The sequence below is a fragment of the Bubalus bubalis genome, chromosome 16 (genome assembly GCF_019923935.1).
Source record: "Bubalus bubalis isolate 160015118507 breed Murrah chromosome 16, NDDB_SH_1, whole genome shotgun sequence".
Classification (NCBI taxonomy): Eukaryota; Metazoa; Chordata; class Mammalia; order Artiodactyla; family Bovidae; genus Bubalus; species Bubalus bubalis.
The window spans coordinates 79,012,474-79,035,240 of NC_059172.1; the positions used below are offsets into that span (position 1 = coordinate 79,012,474).

Here is a 22,767-nt window from a genome sequence, read left to right on the forward strand (position 1 = left end):
ATGTTTTAAAAGTTCAAAAAAATGTTTCTGAGTTTAAATTTACACTTAATGGCATTACTGGGATAGACTTGATTATCAAAGTCTACAATTGATTACCAGATCTGAAATACTTTGTAATATTACAAGATTGAAGATACCAATCATGCAAACCTAAAATTTGTCTGCAGTTTGAAAACTCGTATGTTCAGAAGGACATTTGGAAAGAACCCATGGTGACGACCTCCTTTGTTTTTGAGAAGGTGGTCTTTTTTCTTCTTCTTCTTCTTCAGTAATTGCTGATTGTATAATTTGCTACCATAAAGCTGTCAGGACTGATTTGCTTCTGACTGATTTGTTCAAGTTATGAAATAGTAACTTGAAAGTTACTATTAGGCAGCAGACTCTGAATTTTTAAATATAGCATATTTTTTAAAAACTTCTATCCTGTTTTAGAGATTTATTTTCTCTTTACCTTTAAAACTGGAAACATTTGGATTTTGGTGGTTGATCACTTAGGGGAAGAAGTCGGTAATGCAGTTCTTTTCTGTTTTGAACTGCCCTGCTCCCTTCCCCCAGGAAACAAAGCCTGTTTTGTTTCCTGCCTGCTTGTGAGGTCTCTGGTGCACCCCATGTGGGTGCGCTGCTCTGTGCTTTGTTGAAATGCTTGAGATGGTCAGAAGGTAAAGAATGGGATGCTTCTGAAGAGGAGAAATCCCAGCTTCAGTGGATAAACAAGGTTGTTTGAATTGGTCATTTAAGTGAACTCTTAGTACAGAAACTTGCAGACTGCTTGTATCCACAGGTAACAAACAGCATTTAAGTAAACAACCAAAATAAGACTGACCGTTATTAGCCAGAGAAACTGCATCTATTGCATATTTTGTGCAGATTTCTTTTTAATTTTGGAGTTTTTACTCCGTCTTTTGATACCCCATTTTTCCCTTTCTGTGGTTTTTAGCAGTCAGTCAGCTTAGGTTTGAAAACGACCTTACCAAGCAGTTCAGGGTGCCATCAGCGGTGGTCGCTGTCATTACTGGTTACTGCTAATGGCATCTAATGCTGAGAAACTGGTGAGGAGCACAGGATAGTTATGTTTATTTTCATACAATATCGTTATTGTCCAGGCAGTTTTCACAAGAATATGTATTTACATTAACTTGTTATATGCAATATTAATAAAAATGCAATGTGGAAAGTTCAAAAGCTTTTTTTTTTTTAATGTTTCTTAATAACCCTAGAATCTGTTTTGAAATCAGTCATATTTTATCATTTCAGCGCTTTTCAACTTACCTATGGGTTATTTTCTAGCATTTTTTTTTTTTTAATTTATTTAACTGCTTGGAATGGAAAATATTTTTCCCAGTAGTTTTTTGCTCTAGACCTCAGAATTAGAGGTTCACCATACATGACAGATACTCAGATCAGTCCCCAGTTCATATTTAACTCATATTTTCAAAACTGGTATAGCACAATGTATGAAAACATCTCTTTGAGAAAATATGTTGAGTGCCCTTTGGGAATGCCAGAAACATTTTCACCAAAAGAGAAGGATCCCTAAGGAGGCTGAGCTAAGGCTCAAACTCCACCACCTATTTTTTTCCTGTTTAGATCTTGTAGGAAAAGATAAATATACATATCTTTGTGAATCATAAAATGCTTAGAAACAGTGACAAGCATGATGGAGTGGAGGGATGGGGGAGAGAAGGTATGGGAATTCAAGCCAAGGTGGTTATATGTCAGTTCAGTTGCTCAGTTGTGTCTGACTCTTTGCGACCCCCTGGACTGCAGCACGCCAGGATTCCCTGTCTATCACCGTCTCCTGGAATTTGCTCAAACTCATCTCCATCAAGTCGGTGATGCCATCTAATCATCTGTCATCTCTGTCATCCTCTTTTCCTCCTACCTTCAGTCTTTCCCAGCATCAGAGTCTTATTGGAAAAGTCAGTTCTTCGCATCAGGTGGCCAGAGTGTTGGAGCATCAGCATCAGTCCTTCCCATGAATATTCAGGACTGATTTCATTTAGGGTGGACTGGTTGGATCTCCTTGGTGTCCAAGGGACTCTCAAGAGTCTCCTCCAACACCACAGTTCAAAAGCATCAGTTCTTCAGCACTCAGCTTTCTTTATGGTCCAACTCTCACATCCATACATGACTACTAGAAAAACCATAACTTTGACTGGACGGACGTTTGTCAGCAAAGTAATGTCTGCTTTTTAGTATTCTGTCTAGGTTTGTCATAGCTTTTCTTCTAAGGACCAAGCGTCTTTTAATTTCATGGCTGTAATCACCATCTGCAGTGATTTTGGAGCCCAAGAAAATAAGTCTGTCACTGTTTCCGTTGTTTCTCCATCTATTTGACAAGAAGTCATGGGACTGGATGCCATGATCTTAGTCTTTTGAATGTTGAGTTTTAAGCCAGCTGTTTCGTTCTCCTCTTTCACTTTCATCAAGAGGTTCTTTAGTTCCTCTTCACTTTCTGCCAGAAGGGTGGTGTCATCTGCATATCTGAGGTTATTCATATTTCTCCTGACAATCTTGATTCCAGCTTGTGCTTCATCCAGCCCAGCGTTTCTCATGATGTACTCTGCATATAAGTTAAATAAGCAGGGTGACAGTATATAGCCTTGACGTACTCCTTTCCCTGTTTGGAACCAGTCTGTTGTTCCATGTCCGGTTCTAACTGTTGCTTCCTGACCTGCATACAGATTTCTCAGGAGGCAGGTCAGGTGGTCTGGTATTCCCATCTCTTGAAGAATTTTCCACTTTGTTGTGATCCACACAGTCAAAGGCTTTGGCATAGTCAAGAAACAGATGTTTTTCTGGAACTCTCTTGCCTTTTGTATGACCCAGTGGATGTCTGCAATTTGATTTCTGGTTCCTCTGTGTTTTCTAAATCTAGCTTGAACATCTGGAAGTTCACGGTTCATGTACTGTTGAACCTTGCTTGGAGAATTTTGAGCATTACTTTGCTGTGTGAGATGAGTGCAATTGTGTGGTAGTTTGAACATTCTTTGGCATTGCCTTTCTTAGGGATTGGAATGAAAACTGACCTTTTCCAGTCCTGTGGCCCCTTCTGATTATCTAAAAAACTAGTAATCTTCAAGTTTTAGAAAGAACTGTTTGGAGAGGGGAGGAGGCTAACATTTTTGGAGCACATATTGTCTTCCAGGAATATAACGGAGGCTTTCCATTTTACTTATAAGCCCCACAATGGCTTCCACCTGGCTCAGTGGTAGAGAATCCTCCTGCCAATGTAGGAGACACACTCAGTCCCTGTCAGGAAGATCCCTAGAGGAGGAAATGGCAAGCCATTCCAGTGTTCTGGCTTGGCAGATTTCATTGATGGAGGATCCTGGTGGGCTACAGTGTATGGGGTTGCAAAGCGTTGGACACAACTGAGTGACTGAGCACACACACCCACAATGATCCATCCCCAAGGTATAGTTGAGAAAACTGAGAATTAGATGAAGTACTGAACTGATGTGCCTAACTCTAATCATGGTTTGTTTGACTCGAAAGGCCATGTTTTTTGTATCATACTATGAAACAACAGAATAGGAAAGACTATAGATCTCTTCAAGAAAATTAGAGATACTAAGGGAACATTTCATCCAAAGATGGGCTTGATAAAGGACAGAAATGGTATGGACCTAACAGAAGCAGAAGATATTAAGAAGAGATGGCAAGAATACACAGAAAAACTGTACAAAAAAGATCTTCACGACCCAGAAAGTCATGATGGTGTGATCACTCACCTAGAGCCAGACATCCTGGAATGTAAAGTCAAGTGGGCCTTAGAAAGCATCACTACGAACAAAGCTAGTGGAGGTGATGGAATTCCAGTGGAGCTATTTCAAATCCTGAAAGATGATGCTGTGAAAGTGCTGCACTCAATATGCCAGCAAATTTGGAAAACTCAACAGTGGCCACAGGACTGGAAAAGGTCAGTTTTCATTCCAATCCCAAAGAAAGGCACTGCCAAAGAATGCTCAAACTACAACACAGTTGCACTCATCTCACACGCTAGTAAAGTAATGCTCAAAATTCTCCAAGCCAGCCTTCAGCAATAAGTGATCCATGAATTTCCAGATGTTCAAGCTGGTTTTAGAAAAGGCAGAGGAACCAGAGATCAAATTTCCAACATCCACTGGATCATGGAAAAAGCAAGAGAGTTCCAGAAAAACATCTATTTCTGCTTTCTTGACTATGCCAAAGCCTTTGACTGTGTGGATCACAATAAACTGTGGAAAATTCTGAAAGAGATGGGAATACCAGACCACCTGACCTGCCTCTTGAGAAAACTATATGCAGGTCAGGAAGCAACAGTTAGAACTGGACGTGGAACAAGAGCCTGGTTCCAAATAGGAAAAGGAGTTCGTCAAGGCTGTATATCATCACCCTGTTTATTTAACTTCTATGCAGAGTACATCATGAGAAACGCTGGGCTGGAAGAAGCACAAGCTGGTATCAAGATTGCCGGGAGAAATATCAATATCCTCAGATATGCAGATGACACCACCCTTATGGCAGAAAGTGAAGAAGAACTAAAAAGCCTCTTGATGAAAGTGAAAGAGGAGAGTGAAAAAGTTGGCTTAAAGCTCAGCATTGAGAAAACGAAGATCATGGCATCTGGTCCCATCACTTCATGGAAAATAGATGGGGAAACAGTGGAAACAGTGTCAGACTTTATTTTTCTGGGCTCCAAAATCACTGCAGATGGTGACTGCAGCCATGAAATTAAAAGATGCTTACTCTTTGGAAGGAAAGTTATGACCAACTTAGATAGCATACTGAAAAGCAGAGACATTACTTTGCCAACAAAGGTCCGTCTAGTCAAGGCTATGGTTTTTCCAGTGGTCATGTATGGATGTGAGAGTTGGACTGTGAAGAAAGCTTAGTGGCGAAGAATTGATGCTTTTGAACTGTGGTGCTGGAGAAGACTCTTGAGAGTCCCTTGGACTGCAAGGAGATCTAAGCAGTCCATCCTAAAGGAGATCAGTCCTAGGTGTTCATTGGAAGGACTGATGCTGAGGCTGAAACTCCAGTACTTTGGCCACCTCATGCGAAGAGTTGACTCATTGGAAAAGACTCTGATGCTGGGAGGGATTAGGGGCTATAGGAGAAGGGGACGACAGAGGATGAGATGGCTGGATGGCATCACCAACTCCATGGTAAATGAGTTTGAGTGAAGTCGGGGAGTTGGTGATGGACAGGGAGGCCTGCTGGGCTGTGATTCATGGGGTCGCAAAGAATCAGACGTGACTGTGCGACTGAACTGAACTGAACTGATGATACCTGTCAGTTGTGAATCTAATGATGTTTGTGACAGGTAGATATAAGCAGTTGTATTAATGAGGTTGCTGTGCTGTGCTTCATCACCCAGTTGTGTCTGACTGACTGCGACCCCATAGACTGTAGCCCAATGGGTTCCTCTTTCCTGGGGATTCTCCAGGCAAGAATACCGGGGTGGGTTGCCATGCCCTCCTCCAGGGAATCTTCCCCACCCAGGGATCGAACCAGGTCTCCTGCATTGCAAGCGGGTTCTTTACCATCTGAGCCACCAGTGGACCAAATGTTAGCTATTAAGTGTTTGGCTTTTTTCTGTCCATTCCCCTGTAAAATACTGTCAACCATAATTATTAAAGGACCAGCCATTTATTCTTTGTAAAGTCATTTCTTAAATGTGGCTTTTTTGCCATGTGAAAGATTAATAAGACTTTGAAGAATATGAAACAGCGAGTCATGTTTTTTGGACATCCCTTCTCTGCTCTTTCAGAACATTAAAAAGAAATAACCAAAAAGACTTAATTCATAAATTTAGAAGAAAAAAGTCTCTGTCGGTCAGGAAATAAAACCACAGAAGAAACAGGGAGCACAGACAGGGCTGGGGCCAGTCGTCTTGTCGGGATGTCAGGAACTCCGAGTGTTGAGAGCATAGAGAGACGCGTAAAGCAGGCCAGGTGGGGAAAGGCACGGTGCCGCTGACCGGCCCTGGCCCAGGGCAGAAGCAGGGACTGCCCCGGTACCTGTCACAGATTTCACAAAGCAGTGTACAGACCAGGTTATTTTAACCACAAAGCAATAAAATTAGATCCCAATAATCAAAAGTTGGCTTCAAAAAAAAATATGGCTTGCCCCACCAGCTATTAAAACATACAGGTTATAATTAAAACTGTGGTACCTGATAGGAAATTAGTTGAATGAAATACTGGTCAGTTATTTTTAAAAGAAAATGGTAGAAAAACTCTAATACTACTCTGGCGTAGTCTCAAGAATATTATTATCAAAAAGGCAGAGTGAAGTGAAGTATTAAGAGTGTGCTAGCAACACCCTGCTGCAGTGCACTGTACAGCACCCTGCTCTGTCTGTGTCTGCTCAGGGCGGTGGTGCGTGATCAGTAAAGCACATGTGTAAAATTCAAAAGCACAGTGTCACAAGTGAACCCGTATTTGAGCTGATGGCTGAGTCACATAAAGAAGAATTATTTCAGGTAACACTTCAGCTGATTTGGCTGGATATACTTAATGAAATATCTTAAGGACAAAAAAAAAATGACAAAGAATTCAAACCTTTTAATTATCATTTTGTTCATCATAACTTTAATATTCTGTCATAATGTTATTTTGAAATAATTGTGTATGTATAAAAGGATAATACATATTAATGTTACTAGAACCAAGTTTTTCAGCATTAGGCAGAAAATAGTTATAAAATCTAAGAATCTTAGCAAAACTCCCAAATGATACCCATTGAGGTTATTTACAGATGAAAGGCTATATTATTTGCTTGAAAGTAACTGAGGGAAAAGTCAGAACAGATGTAAAACAAAATCGGTTGTGTGTTGATCATTGGGAAGCTGGGTGATGGCTACATGAGGATTCATAATATATTTTTTTTCTTCTTCTCTGTGGCAGTTATTTTTCAAAATTTTAAATATATGCTTAAGAGTATAAAACTGTACTCCTAAATAACTCATGTGTTAAATGGAAATCAAAATAGAAATTGCAGATATTTGAAATCGAACAATCATGAATTATATGTACGACTTCAAATGTGTGACATGCCAGGAAAGCAGTCCTTACAGGTAAATTTATTGACTTAAATGTTCTAAGAAAAGATTTAAGCTAAGTGAGTTCAACTGAAAAAGTTAGAAAAAGAGTTCCTGGCAGTGCAGTGGTTACGACCCCGTGCTTCCAAAGCAGGAGGCATGGGTTCAGTCTCTGGTCAGGGCATTGAGCTAAGATCCCACATGCCATCTGGCATGGCTGAATTTTTTAAAAAGTTAGAAGAAGAAATATAGGAAAAATAGAGGGGGAAAGTAAGAACAAAAATGTTATCACCTTATATTAATATCTCAGTAATTTGAATTGAACTAAGGCATGCTCAGTGGCACCCCACTCCAGTACTCTTGCCTGGAAAATCCCATGGACGGAGGAGCCTGGTGGGCTGCAGTCCATGGGGTCGCTAAGAGTCGGACACAACTGAGCGACTTCACTTTCACTTTTCACTTTCATGCATGGGAGAAGGAAATGGCAACCCACTCCAGTGTTCTTGCCTGGAGAATCCCAGGGATGGTGGGGCCTGGTGGACTGCCGTCTGTGGGGTCACACAGAGTCAGACATGACTGAAGCGACTTAGCAGCAGCAGCAGCAAGGCATGCTCAGAGAGGATTGGTCTGTAGTGTTCCTTTTTTCTAATATCCTTGGTTTCAAATCAATGTTATACTGCTACATAGAAGAGTTGGTAGTCTATGAGGAAATTGGTAGGATTTCTATATTGCCATATCTTTTATAAAGTTAAATTTCTGCCTCAGTGCATAATGAAAGGACTTAGAATCATTTCAGTGTTTTTTCCCAGCACAGATTTTGTGCCAAGCTGCTGGACTGGGCACTGAGAATATATGCGTGGTTGGGATTCTGTCCGCACTCCCGAGGCACTTGTCTAAGAGAAGATGTGTGTGTGCTCAGTCGCTTCAGTCATGTCCTACTGCTTGCGACCCTGTGGACTGTAGTCCACCAGGCTTCCATCCATGGGATTCTGCAGACAAGAATACTGGAGTGGGTTGCCGATCCCTCCTCCAGGGGATCTTCCTGACCCAGGGACTGAACCCATGTCTCTTACGTCTCCTGCATTGGCAGCAGGGTTCTTTACCACTAGTGCCCCCTGGGAAGAGAAGATATAAATTTGTAAATAAACAATTACAGTCAGGTGAGAAATGTCAGTAGACAAAGTCCCAGGCAATGCCCTGAAAGAAGATGATTCTTAATGTACATGGCAGACTCTGGGAAAGGCTGGGAAGTTTGTTCAAGTGGCCTCCAAGAGCTGTGCCTATGGTCCAACAGAGGACATGTGAAGATCATCACAAGGAGTTTTCTTTGTTGGCAGGGTCTAGTAAGTCATGAGCACCATCAGTGAATCATTTCGGATTTTGGTAGCAAGGTTGATGAGAGAGAGCCATCTATGATTTTTCTTCGTTTTAATGTCTTTGTAAGGTATTAGGGATATGCTGGTCACAAAAGCGTTGTGAAGTTTCCTTCTTTGCTGTTCTCTCCAAAAGGTTGTAAAAGATTAGTGTCATTTCTTCAAGTGTCAGTATGTATTAAACAATGACCTGAAATTTCACCTTAAAAAGTTGAATAGATGTCTGAAAAGGTAATATATCATTCTTATTGCCATTTTCACGTAATAAAACTTCCATCTCCTTACTGAGGCTAACACAATCCATAGTTTGATCAATGTTGTATCAGTGACAGAAATTCACTAGTGTAAGAATCCAATCTAATTGTCAAATGGTGTATTACAGGTGCAACTCAAAAAATAACTGACTGCCTTGGCTGTGTGAGGGATACAGTGGTGTTGAATGAGACCAATCTGTGCCATCCAGATGTAGGCTTTATTTGGAGCATGCATCTAATCTACTTGATTTGTTAGTTAGCATTATATTTAAAGATTAATAATCTTGATCTTTACTGCTTAGATTGCTTTCTCTTAGTTACTTTAAGGGATTTATTTTTAATTGAATATATATTTTATAATAAGCAGTGAATTCACATTATTCAAACTTGAAAAGTTACAAAAAATATCTTTCTTGAACATCAGTTCTTTAGTCACCTAGTTCCCCAGCTACAGAGCCAACAGGTGTTAATTGCTCCTTAGCTGTCCTTGAGTCAGATTCTCTGGATATGCATGTAATATATCAATACAGTCCTCCTTCCCCTTTTCCTGTTCTCTGTTATGCCTTTGACTTCGTGTGCCTTAGACTGCCCCGTGGCATTGGCTGTTAGAGCTGCTGCTTGTTTCTCTCGTCTTACGGCCGCTTTACATACTACACTAATGACAAGGATGCCTGTAATAATAATAAACTGATGTTCCCTTTGTACTGTTGGTGGGTTTTTAGGTTATTTCTGGTCTTACTACAGAAGAGGCTATGTTGAATATCCCCATGGTGCTTGTGAATAACAAAATATCCTTTTTCTTTGCTAGTTTTTTAGAACAGATCTTCTGTTTCCTTTCAGCCATGAACCAGAGAATCAGTCAAAGTGCTCCAGTGAAGCAGCCCCCCCCGCTGGCCCCCCAGAGCCCACAGGGAGGAGTCCTGGGCGGTGGCAGTTCCAACCAGCAGCAACAGATGCGGCTGCAGCAGTTGCAGATGGAGAAAGAAAGACTGCGACTGAAGCAGCAAGAACTGCTGCGGCAGGTGAGGCCCCAGGTTAGAGACCAGCCTTCCACTCTTGGGGCTTTGTTTTCCTACGTGAAGCTGGGTGTGTTTCATTTTGGCATTTGTTGGTTACAGAGGAATGTTGTTTCTCTACAACTAGAGTGACACAGAAACCTTCTGTCCAGCTCTGTCCTCACCTTAGTTTCTTTGCTGGCCTCTGAGCGCGTGGGCTGTCACTTGTAAACCTGTGTCACACGGAGGCGCCTGGGCCATGGTCACTGCAGTCAAGCAGAAGGCAAAGGAAGCAAGGGCGCTTTTCCTCAAACACACAGGCATACCTCGGAGATATTGCCGTCAGTTCCAGACCACCACAGAAAAGCGAGTGTTACAGTAAAGTGAATCACATGAGTTTTTTGGTTTGCTGGTGCATACAGAAGTTAATCTTTATACCAATCTATAGTCTATTAAGTGTGTAATAGCATTATGTCTTTTAACAGTGTACATTTTTTAGAAGTACTTAATTTTTCAATACTTAACTGCTGAAAAAAATGCCAGCCATCATCTGAGCTTTCAGTGAGTCATCTTTTTGTAATAGTAACATCACAGATCACTATTATAAATAAAGTAATAATGAAAAAGGCCAAAATATTGGGAGAATTACCAAAAGGTGACCCCGAGGCGTGAAGTGAGCAATTGCTTTTAGAAAAATGGCTCTGATAGGCTTGCTAGTCGCAGGATTGCCACAAACCTTCCATGTGTTTTTAAAAAAAATGCAGTGTCTGTGAAGTGCAATAAAACGAGGTATGTCTGTACAGGGAATTGCAGACTATTTAATATCTGAAGATTTCACTAAGGGAGAAACTCTGGAACATCACTTGGGGAGAAACATCTTTTACTTTAAACAAATTATTTGTCTAGGAGAATATACCAGTATGATACCTCTCAAATGACAGCTATGTTTCACTATTGCTGAATCTAAGATGTGTTTTATTTAAAATGTAACACAGGCTATCCCGAGTTTAGAAGATCCCCAAGTGCCTTAAAATTACCTGCTTGTGGTTGTTTTTTCACGTTGGGAAGGGCAGGTTCTAACATTAGAGAGCTGGAAACCTTTAGGGCCATTTCTGTCGGTTTTCGTTCAGATATACTGGTTTTTCTGTACCTTAAGAATACAATCCCTCATCTCCAATTTCAGAGTGATAAAATCTAAAGTTTAGATGTTGGGGGTATAATCTTAGTATATTTTAAAATTTGTATATAAATATTTTGGGTAATAAAAACACAGTGTGATTTTGAAAGTGTACAAAAGGTATAAGTGAAAATAAAATCTCCTTTTCCATTTCTCTAGTTCTCTTTTCTGGATGTAAATAGCTAACAATTTCTTATACTTCCCCTCACCCCCGCCCCAGACATTCTCTTTATTTACAAACGTGAAATGCATGTGTCTATACTATGGCCCCTGCCCTAAATCATAGCATACTAAGGATAGGCATTAAAAATATCATTATATGCTACATTTTTGCTTCCAGGATGTAGACATTTGAACAAGGTACTGTTTTCTTCACGAGGGTTATATTTTAATAGTGTCACTTGAGTGTTAATGGAAATAGATGAACTTGATATAGTGATCGAACTCTGATTTGGGGTTTGAAGAACTGGTACCCAAGGATTAAACTGAGCCATGAGGATTCCAGGCCACACTTGTAAACCGAGTTGTCAGTAACCTGCCAGTATGACCTGGTGTGGTTGGCCCCAAAAGTGAGTAAGAGACAGAATGCCAGTATATGGTGTCATGAAGTGGCCTTGAAAGAAGTATTTCCTCATCTGCCTTTCAGAAAGTAGAAAAAGGAAGCACGTTAACAAGTTTACTATACCACTGACAGGCTTAACATATTACTAGAAAGGAAAGATATTTTTCATTTAAAGAAAACTTTATCACCGGAACAAGGTAGCACCATCGAGAATATAATTATATAGCTATTGGGAGAAATAAAGTAATTTCAGGGTACGTTTTACGCAGCCTGTTTTCATTGCTTGCTTTTCATTTTGTCGTTACTGAGTACTAGATGTTGTAAGTAAGTATAATTTCATATGTGATTTGAAGACCATCAAAACCAAGAAACACTGATTAATAAGAAAGATTAAAATCCATCATTTTGTTGCTGTAGATGAGCTGTCTCCCATCCCCTTCCCACCCGGTGGGCAGAATGCTGCTGCTTATACAATTCTTTAGAATAAAGAATTTAGAATTTTCCTAAGCCTTATTCCCACTCTTACTCTGGGTGAAGGTCCCGGACAGAATAGCTTCCTTTACAGGTGACTTCTTTGTCTCTTTACTGCCTACTGTGTTGTCTTTTCTTCTGTTGAAGTGACCGACCTGCTCTAATCTTACACTAATGGGCTATTGTTTAAGGTGTTTGTTTTTAGCAGTCAGTATAAATTCAGTTTAAGTCTTTTGGCTTCCTGTGAACGTCTTCCATTGACAGTTTCCTCTTATCACTGAAACATCAAATTATATTTTTCCTGCTTCATCTAATACTCAGAAGTAAAGAACCTGCCTGACCAATATCAGGTTGTGTTTGAGTCCTGACACCTGAAGTCTTCCCGTCCTGCCCTCAACGCTGTGAACTCTGCTGAGGCTTCTGTTTGTTCCGTGGTGACCCCACTGGCTCCTGTCTCCCCCAGTCTGCTGCTTCTTGAGCTAGCTTGGGAATTCTGTGCTATGGTGATATGTCTGGATGGAATTTGTAAGTCAGCCTACACAGCCAAACCATGTGGCTTAAAGTAATTTTTATCCATCTTATTTTTCACTCTTAGGCAATGCGGAATATCAATCCCAGCACAGCCAATTCTCCAAAATGTCAGGTAGGCTTTTGTCTGATGTTTTAGCATTGAAAATAGATATGCTGTTAGGAAAGAGAAAAACTTGTGCTCCGGGGGCCTGTCCTCACTGAAGAATAACTTTGAGGCCTCTTCTACCTAGCTACTTAAGTTAACATTGCTGTTCCCAGAAAGTCGACGCCATCTGCTCCTCCCACAGTAGTAGTCCTTTTGCCTCCGCGGAGGTCTCTCCCGTCAGTCCCCACTGATATGTAGTGTGCGCATCCTGTCAGCCTTGAAGTGTGCCTGGTTTTTATTCGTGTAGCCTAAAGGAGTGCTTACGGTGACTTACAGGAATTAAAAATTTAGACAGTAACAAAGGTGGCACAGATTATTTACTTAGGTAGGCTACTTTAGGAAATCTTATTAGAGTATAATGATACTACTAGGAAAGGGGAAGTTTTTTCTAGTGGACATTCCAAAGAAAGAATATCAAAATCACCAGAAGAGAGAAGTGAACAGTGCTCTACCTGAGTACTCTTTTGGGTTTCTTTGTTGGCTTTTATCAGCATTTCTCCCTGGTGAACCCAAAGAAACACTGCTTGTGAAGGTATCTCATTTAGATGCAAAGGTTGTGGCCACTTTTTCCTTCTATAACATAGGCACTTGTCTGACTCATGAAGAGAATCTCATTCTTAAAACCAAAGAGATCTCTGTGTTTAGGGTTCACTGATTATGGAGGAATTAAGAGCTGAGGGATTATTGCACTTTTTTCAGGTGGGCAGAAGCGACCATCAAATACCTCATTTTATTCTCTGTAGCTCTTCTGCACTAGGCTGACAGGTGCATTGTGTTGGAATGAACTGTGAAAGTAGGAATTGTCAGAACTCCACTCACTTTAGATTCTGTTAACTTGTCTGTCTAGAAACTATACTAGATAGAATCCTCACAGAGACCAGCTAACTTTGTGAGAGGAAAATCTCTATTCTTTATCTCGCTCATAAATGCTTTCTTTAATCAAGAAATCAAGTAAGGGAATAATCCATGAACATCATCTTTGCTAAAGCAGTGCAGACATTCTTACAGTGAGGGCTACTAATTTCACATTTGACTGGGAAGAGCACTGTAGCATTAGATCTTTAAATAAAGTGGAAACGTAGGAGCAGAAATTAATTCAAATGAGATTTGGGATCAAGCAGAAAGTCCTCCGTGTTAAAGTGTTTTGAAGTTGTCTCCTGTTTATTTTTTCCTATTAAGATCTTAAACTTTAAATCTGATAAATAAATGAACTACCTTCAGGTCTTTATTTCATAGATCAGTATAAGTTTAAATAGTTGCTCTCATTAAAATTATCAGGAGTTTTTAGATACTTCTTTTAGTAGTAAAGCTTTATAAAAGTTAAGGCTTATAAATTAAAATTCTATTATCAATAAATTTGTATGGTATTAAGATTACAGTGTTGATCCCTTAGATTTGTCTAAGCCAGAGCTGGAAACCTAAAAGAGATAGGTTTTATTAAAAGTTTTATTTTTTAAATTAGCTTCGCATGTGTGGAGAATAAAATATTATTAGCTTGTTATATAAGTTTCAGTTGTCAGTGTATTTACCTGGCACAATTGGGAAAATGTATGAAATTCCAATGTAGGGCTAAATTTGAAATTGCTCAAATACATAGAAACTGGTGGTATTTGTATCAAGCAAGTATTTGTGTTTTTCTCATCCTACTTATTTTCTAGATTACCTTAACGTAGATGTCAGGAAAATTTTCACAAAGAACAGTCTTAAGTGAAGATGGCTTTAAATAAGGTTACCAAGATAATCAAGAAAGCAAGAAGAAACTTTCCAATATCAAAGAACAGACTGTACAAAGGAATAATGAACAAAAAGCAATGGATCCATTCAATACTTGAGTGCCAGGCACTTTTGTTCAAAGTTGTCAGATATCTTTGTTTTTATTTGTTTTTACTTTTCTAATAGAAATTAGTACAGATGAGTTAACAAGCACAATGAAATCAGTGACATTATTTTATAATTATATAGCTCATTTGCTCTGGACTGTGGGAAGGTATCAGACTTCAAAATGTTTACAGATTACTAAGTACTTCTGCATAGGATTAACAAGACATGTCTGTACTGTAGCATTCTCTATACTCTAGGATTCTCTGGTCATGTAAGCTAGTGTCAGTATGGGTGAGGGTAATGCAAAATTCTGAAAAATTAAGACAACTTTAAAGGCATTAGTATATCTTCTTAGTTAAAAATGGAAATTATCCCCTTTGTTAGGGTTTGTTGGCAGAATTTTGGAAAAACTTGTCCTCATAGAGCTTTAAATTGTTTAATTTCATTCTGATTAGCTATTTTTATGTTTCTAAAGCAGTTTCTACTCTCAGGAAAAAACAACAAAACTTTGAAACTGTAAGCATTGTCTTTGCTCTGTGAGATTGAGCATGCATGTAATGTTCAACTTGGAGAAAAAATAGTTCCCCCGCCTGAGTGTGAATGTTTTTACCTGTTTTAGGCTTAAGAATGAGGTTCTTACTGCCTGTGGTTCCCTTAGTACCTGTGAGATCAGGCCTAAACGCTGCAGCCTGGCTAGTTTATGGTCTGTGGTCAGTAGTCTTCTTTCTTTCTCTCAGTTCTGGTTAAACCAGTTACCTTCCTTCAGCTAAGTGCACTCTTCTGTCTTGTTGCCATGATCCCACTCATGAGGAATCCTTTTGCCCTTCCCTTTTACTAATTAAGATTCTCCATTTCTTTCATCAAGCCTAGGTCAAAACACATCCCCAAGAGCCCTCATCAGAATTCTTGAAAAACCCAGAAAATAGAAATAAGACTGCTATGTATAGATATATTAACTTTATTTTTGAGCAAATAATTGCTTTACTTGTCATAGAAATTATAGCTTCATAGAAATTATTTATATTGCAAAAAATATTTTGCAGCTAATGAATATTGTGTAGTTGCCATTCCATGTATATAGTAATAAATACACACCAGGGTCAGTTACTGGTTTTGAGGGATAAAAAAAATTAATAAAAAATAATTTAAATAAATAAAAATTAATATTGTAGTATTAATATCAAACATATTGTACTACACTCTTAGCCCCAAATGGTGAAGAAATTCAGATGTCCATAGTTTTAGTCGAATAGAGCAAAATAATACCTCTTTTCAGAGCCATGTGAAAATAATCACTGCAATTTTTTTTTTTCTGAATTTAATAATAGCAAATTTTTGGCTTTCTTTCCCTCCAGACTCTCTCTTTTATGTTAGCAGATACTAGGAAAGCTAAGATTATCTCTCCTTTTTGAAGTCTTAGTATTGAGTAAATCATAGATTCATTTTGGTATTTTCCCGTGAATATTTTATTTTTAATGGGCATATTGAAAACTGTATAAGAAGGGAGGAGATTCAGCCTCACGCTCTGCACTCTAATAGATTATCTCATTTGTTTTATTCATTAAGGTCATGGTAATTTGAACAATGTTATAATAACTTTATTACTTTGAGACCAGTTAAGTAGCATAAATTACAGAAGAGATCAGATCTGTTGAATCGATCAGTGTTGAATCTCAGGATCATGCTGTGGGAACATAAAACTGCAAATCTATTTTTATTATCCCTTTTTAAGAATTTAAGATTATCATACAGTTCTCATAACTATCCCCAAATCCATACACATTTTTTAGTCAAAAAGGTTGTTCTGAAGTTGAAGATAACTTTGGTAAGTGCCACAAATATTTAAAAAAACAAAAAGCATTCTCAACATTGGTTAAATGTTTTAATAATTTTTGACATAATTAAATATTCTATAGTGGTTTAAAACTGTGTTGGAAAATGGGGTATGACAAGAACCTATCTTGAATAGTTGAAGGAAATGGCTTTTTTTCCTTGTGTTTTAAAAATTGTTGACGTAACTGCTATTACTAAGACAAACTGTTTAAAAGATGTGTATTTTTAGAGTTTTTCTCCATTTCTAAATTTTTGTTTCTAGTTCACTAAACTAACCTACTTTAAATAAACTGATTGGGTTCAAGAAGGGGAAACTTATTTGTGTGCCATGTATTATCCAGAAATGAGACATAAATAGTATTGGCTGAAGAAAAAAATTGCCTTAAGAAAGTAAAGTTGACATTAAATTTATAGGATTTTCTATGAATGGGATCATAACTTTTTCACTTTAACATGATTATTTTGAGATTCATTCATATTATATGTATAGTTCATTCCCTCTTATTGCTAGTATTCCATTGTAGGAATATGCTACAGTTGTTTATCTGTTCACCTATTGATAGATATTTGACTGGTTTCTAAATTTTGATTTTGTATAGACATATGCCTCCATTTGGGTACTCTTAAGAATTTACTAATCTGCTCCTGCTGCTGCCAAGTCGCTTCAGTCATGTCCAACTCTGTGCGACCCCATAGACGGCAGCCCACCAGGCTCCCCCGTCCCTGGGATTCTCCAGGCAAGAACACTGGAGTGGGCTAATAATCTAGCAGTGTTCAAAGTGTTTCCGGACTACTGACTTCTTCTACTGCCTTTCTCCTTATTTTTCTAAATAATGTGAACCAAAGCATCAATTTTTTATGGGGCCAAAATACTTAATATCTTTAAGTATCTTTTTTACCCTATGAGAAATGGTACTGCCATTTAAATAAGAGAAGGGAAATTTTAAAAGGACCAATGGCTTATGTCTAGATTTTGAGTCCATAAAAGTCCACTATATGAACCAGACGCATCCTGTTTTCCTTTATAAACCATCCTGGAAAGTTCCCTCCAGACCAAACTGGGTCCATGAGTTTTACTTACAGTGCAGATAGCCCTGGCTCCACACGCATCCCAGATTAGCTAAGATTTACAGGCTCAGTGGGAAAAGTCACCACATTTTTGTATTATTACAGAAGAAAATGAGCTAAAAATACTTGCTTCCGTTAGAAAAAGTCAAATACTCTAAAAGAACTGTTTGACCTTTGAAATACAGAAGCATGATAAATTTTGGCTGAATTTCGTATAACTTGCTTAGTTCTCCATTTTTGAAAGTCTGTCATACTATTTATTCTGACTACCTTTGGGAAAAGAGAAGCTTAACGAACTTGTATTTTTAGCTCAGTATTCTAATTTTAGACATTTGTTCGGGATAAAGAGCTTCTTTAGAGATAGACGTAACTTTCAACATGAAACGTTTCAACTGAAATCAGTTTTTGTAGACAATCCAAATATGTCCCAAGGCTGATGTTTAAAACAGCTATGCCAGATTTACTCAATTACAAAATAATGTTCATATTCATCCAAAATGCTTTAATAATTTCAGTAGAATGGATGTATTCTACATAGGTATATGTAGATATATACAGGCATTATTTTAAGATGGATAGTATGAAGAAAGTTTATATAAAATATTTTTGATTAAACAATTCAGATTATGTAACTTCATTTCATAGTTATCCATATTAAAGTAATTATTTTTCTATAAAGGCACTGGGTTTTCCTGGTGGCTCAGACGTTTAAGAATCTGCCTACAATACAGGAGACCCTGGTTCGATCCTGGATCGGGAAGATCCCCTGGAGAAGGGAGTGGCAGCCCACTCCAGCATTCTTGCCTGGAGAATCCTATGGACAGAGGAGCCTGGGGGGATACAGTCCATGGGGTCACAAAAAATCGGACACAACTGAGCAACTAAGCTCACAAAGTCACTAGCAAAAATTCTGTACACTCTGAAACATTTTGAATATTTTACTATAAAATTGTTAATTTTATGCAGTGTGTTCACTTTCACATTTGCAGTCCTTGGCTAAGAATACAAATATAAAGCTTACTCACAGTGAAAACCCATGATCTAATTGTTCCTCACTGGCAGCAGGACAGCTTTAGGGAGGAACTCTCTCAGTTAACCTGACTCCACATTCACTTTCCTTTAAAACCTGACGAGGCAAAGCACAGAGTCAGACACTTCTGAGATTTTCCATCTCTATATGGATGTGTGTGTGTTTATGTGGAAGTGGGCCTTATTGTTTTAATATTCATGTGAACTCCAAACTTATATATAAGAAGTGGGAAGAAGTTGGCCTGTTTTCTTACATAAGTACATATGGTTTTCCTCACCAACTCTTGACAGTTTCTTTAAAATATCAACAAAAATGTTGATCTTCCTTATTGAAGTCCATGAAATAAATTATGTTCACAGCAGATTAAAATGTTAACAAAAGAATTAATGCTTTAGGGAGGGAGCTACCAAGTCAACTTCAGTTACTTGAAGTTGTTTTGTTTTTAGCAAATACTGAGCTATGTGAAAATATACCCATCTTTGGATAGTATATGTATAAACTATTATATATCAATTATACCTCAATAAAACTTCAAAAAGTACTTCTAGTCAACCCTGGTTGGTTTTGGGATTTTGTTTATTTTTCCTATAACTAGAAGTTTCGAACCTCGGCTGAATATTCATACCTGATGTGTATGGGTTCCATAATCTATGTATATGTTATTTGTATTATTGGCCTTACCACATTACATTTGTTTTCACGCCGTATTCCCTACTGTTAATGCTAACATCCTCCTGCCACTACTCCCAGTAAATAAAGTGGCATTTTTTTCCCCTTGTTCCTTTCAAGTTCAGTTTAGGTGAATCCCTAGGTTAGTTGCTCTTAGTCTTGACTCAAAAATAGATTTGATGAGAAGTATATATTTCTGTATCCTGTCGGGGGGGTTGGATATCTTCTTGAGCAACTTATAAGAAAGATCGGCCTTCTTATTCACATCTCTAAATTACCTTTCTTTGTAAATGTGGATAGTTGGTTCTTCGGTGTCTACTGACAGTAGAAATTCAGTTGTTAAAGACAGCAAGAAGTAAAAATCTGTCAGCTTCAAACAAGCAATGTGGCAGAATGAGAACATGGAGATTTTTGCACATGGCAATTAGCTTTGGCTTCATAAAACCTTAAAAAAATAGAAATGATCAAAAAGTGTAAGACAAAAAGTTGTGAAGGACAATATGAAAAGTATAGCCAGTTTATTAAGTTGTTTCAGTAATGATCTATTTGCTTCATGTTGCAAGAAGTCAAAACTAGGTACACAGAAAACAAAAGAATGCCTCTTCCCGAGGCATCAACCTCATCTGGAGCCTGTAATTTTACTCATTTTAAACTTTATTGCTTTTAACATCCTCATGTTTTAATAGCAATATAAATTCTTCAAAGTGTTTAGAAGCTCTTTTATGCTCCAAAGCATCCATTAATTTATTCACTTTGTACCTTTAGGGACAGAGAAGAAATAGTGAAGGAATGATTACAATATCTTGTGATAAATGCTGAGATAAGCGTGTACTAAGTGCTAAGTACATATATATGTCAGGCTGAGAAGAGAAGCAGAAGGAAAAAGGAGCAAAGCAAAGGTATAGCTATCTGACTACAGAGTTCCAAAGAATTCTAGGAGAGAGAAAGCCTTAATGGAAACAGTGAGAGACTTTTATTTTTAGGGCTCCAAAATCACTGCAGATGGTGACTGCAGCCACGAAATTAAAAGACGCTTGCTCCTTGGAAGAACAGCTATGACAAACCTAGACAGCATATTAAAAAGCAGAAACATCACTTTGCCAACAAAGATCTTTTTGTCAAAGCTGTGGTTTTTCCAGTAGTCATGTATGGATGTGAAAGTTGGACTGTAAAGAAAGCTGACCACCGAAGAATTGATGCTTTTGAACTGTGGTGTTGGAGAAGACTCTTGAGAGTCCCTTGGACTGCAAGGAGATCCAACCAGTCCATTCTAAAGGAAATCAGTCCTGAATATTCATTGGAAAGAGTGATGCTGAAGCTTAAACTCCAATATTTTGGTCACCTGCTGCTGGGAAAGATTGAAGGTGGGAGGAGAAAGGAATGACAGAGGATGAGATGGTTGGATGGCACTACCGACTCAATGGACATGAGTTTGGGCAACCTCTGGGAGCTGGTGATGGACAGGGAAGCCTGACGTGCTGCAGTCCATGGGGTCGCAAAGAGTCAGACACGAATGAGCGACTGAAGTGAACTGAACTTTGCATTGATCAATGCAAAGAAATAGAGGAAAACAATAGAATGAGAAAAACCAGAGATCTCTTCAAGAAAATTAGAGATACCAACGGAACATTTCATTCCAAGATGGGCACAATAAAGGACAGAAACGGTATGAACCTAACAGAAGCAGAAGATTGTAAGAAGAGGTGGCAAGAATGCAAGGAGAAACTAGACAAAAAAGATCTTAATAATCCAGATAACCATGATGGTGTGATCACTCACCTACAGCCAAACATCCTGGCATGTGAAGTCAAGTGGGCCTTAGGAAGCATCACTACAAACAGACCTAGTGGAGGTGATGGAATTCCAGCTGAGCTATTTCAAATTCTAAAAGATGATGCTGTGAAAATGCTGCACTCAGTATGGCAACAAATTTGGACAACTCCGCAGTGTCCACAGGACTGGAAAAGGTCAGTTTTCATTCCAATCCCAAAGAAAGGCAATGCCAAAGAATGTTCAAACTACCGCACAATTGCACTGATCTCAAACACTAGAGGAGTAACGCTCAAAATTCTCCAAGCTAGGCTCCAACAGTATGTGAACCAAGAACTTCCAGATGTTCAAACTGGATTTAGAAAAGGCAGAGGAACCAGAGATCAAATTGCCAACATCCATTGGATCATAGAAAAAGCAAGAGAATTTCAGAAAAACATCTACTTCTGTTTCATTGACTACACTAAAGCCTTTGTGTGGATCACAACAAACTGTGGAAAATCCTTAGAGATGGGTATAGCAGACACTTTACCTGCCTCCTGAGAAACCTGTATGCAAATCGAGAAAAAACATTTACAATTGGACACGGAACAGCAGACTGGTTCCAAACTGGGAAAGGAGTACATCAAGGCTGAATATTGTCACCCTGCTTATTTAACTTATATACAGAATACGTCATGAGAAACACTGGGCTGGATGAAGCACAAGCTGGAATCAAGATTGCCAGGAGAAATATCAATAACCTCAGATATGCAGAAGACACCACCCTTATGGCAGAAAGCAAAGAGGAACTAAAGAGCTTCTTGATGAGGGTGAAAGGAGAGTGGAAATGTTGGCTTAAAACTCAGCATTGAAAAAACTTAAGATCAGGGCATCTGGTCCCATCACTTCATGGAAAATAGATAGGGAAGCAGTGACAGATTTTATTTTCTTGGGCTGCAAAATCACTGCAGATGGATACTGTAGCCATGAAATTAAAAGACGCTTGCTCCTTGGAAGAAAAGCTATGACAAACCTAGACAGCACACTAAAAAGCAGAGACATTACTTTATCAACAAAAGCCCATCTAGTTAAAGCTATGATTTTTCTAGTAGTTACGTGTGAATGTGAGAGTCGGACCATAAAGAAAGCTGAGCGCCGAAGAATTGATGGTTTTGAACTGTGGTATTAGAGAAGACTCTTGAGAGTCCCTTGGACAGTTGAATTTCATCAGCAACTCTATGGATATGTGTTTGAGCAAGCTCCAGGAGTTGGTGATGGACAGGGAAGCCTGGTGTGCTGCAGTTCATGGACTTGCAGATGAGCAAACCAGTTAATAATCCTAAAGGAAATCAGTCCTGAATATTCATTGGAAGGACTGATGCTGAAGCTGAAGCTGCGATACTTGGGCCACCTGATGCAGAGAACTGACTCACTGGAAAAGACCTTGATGCTGAGAAAGATTGAAGGCGGGACGAGAAGGGGATGACAGGATGAGATGGTTGGATGTCATCACTGACTCAATGGACATGTGTGTGAGCAAGCTCCGGGAGTTGGTGATGGACAGGGAAGCCTGGTGTGCCGCAGTCCATGGAGTCGCAAAGAGTTGGACACAACTGAGCAACTGAACTGAACTGAACAGGGTGTTAAAGACATAATGTCCATCTGTGTAATTCAATCTAAAGATGGAGATGGGGTCATTCTGGAGAAGTACCTAGAGAAGGTAACTGGATCTTAAATAGAAGTATTGTTTTTTTTTAGTCAAGAGAAGAGTGTATGAAAGACATAGTATCAGAGGAAAACATGCCATATCATAGACCTACAGTCTGTGGGGAGTGCAAACTGTCTTTGTTTTAAAGTCACTTGTTACTTTGAAAGATGAAAGTGGGGTGTGGGTGAGGTTAGAGATAGAAAATACAGAGAAAACCAGTAAATGGGATCCCCAGAACCTGCTAGGAGCCTGGGTTGGCCTAGAACAGGAGGTGGCGGTGGGGAATCCATTTTTTGAGCCTGGAAGAGAAGATGTAAGTATGAATGAAGATGGCTTTGTGGGAGCAGCCCA

General features: G+C 38.9%; 1 protein-coding gene across 12 annotated transcripts in view; it reads left to right on the forward strand.

The window, feature by feature from the left end:
* YAP1 (Yes1 associated transcriptional regulator) overlaps nucleotides 1–22,767 on the forward strand; it is a 135,259-nt gene that overhangs the window by 99,829 nt on the left and 12,663 nt on the right. For 3 of the 12 annotated variants that reach the window (XM_025266996.3, XM_025266998.3, XM_025267005.3), the window contains 2 exons: nucleotides 9,495–9,688; nucleotides 12,455–12,502. In XM_025266996.3, the coding sequence (XP_025122781.1) occupies nucleotides 9,495–9,688; nucleotides 12,455–12,502 (242 nt within the window). The remainder of the gene's footprint in view (nucleotides 1–9,494; nucleotides 9,689–12,454; nucleotides 12,503–22,767) is intronic. The other 9 variants (XM_025266999.3, XM_025267000.3, XM_025267006.3 and 6 more) reach the window with 3 other exon arrangements.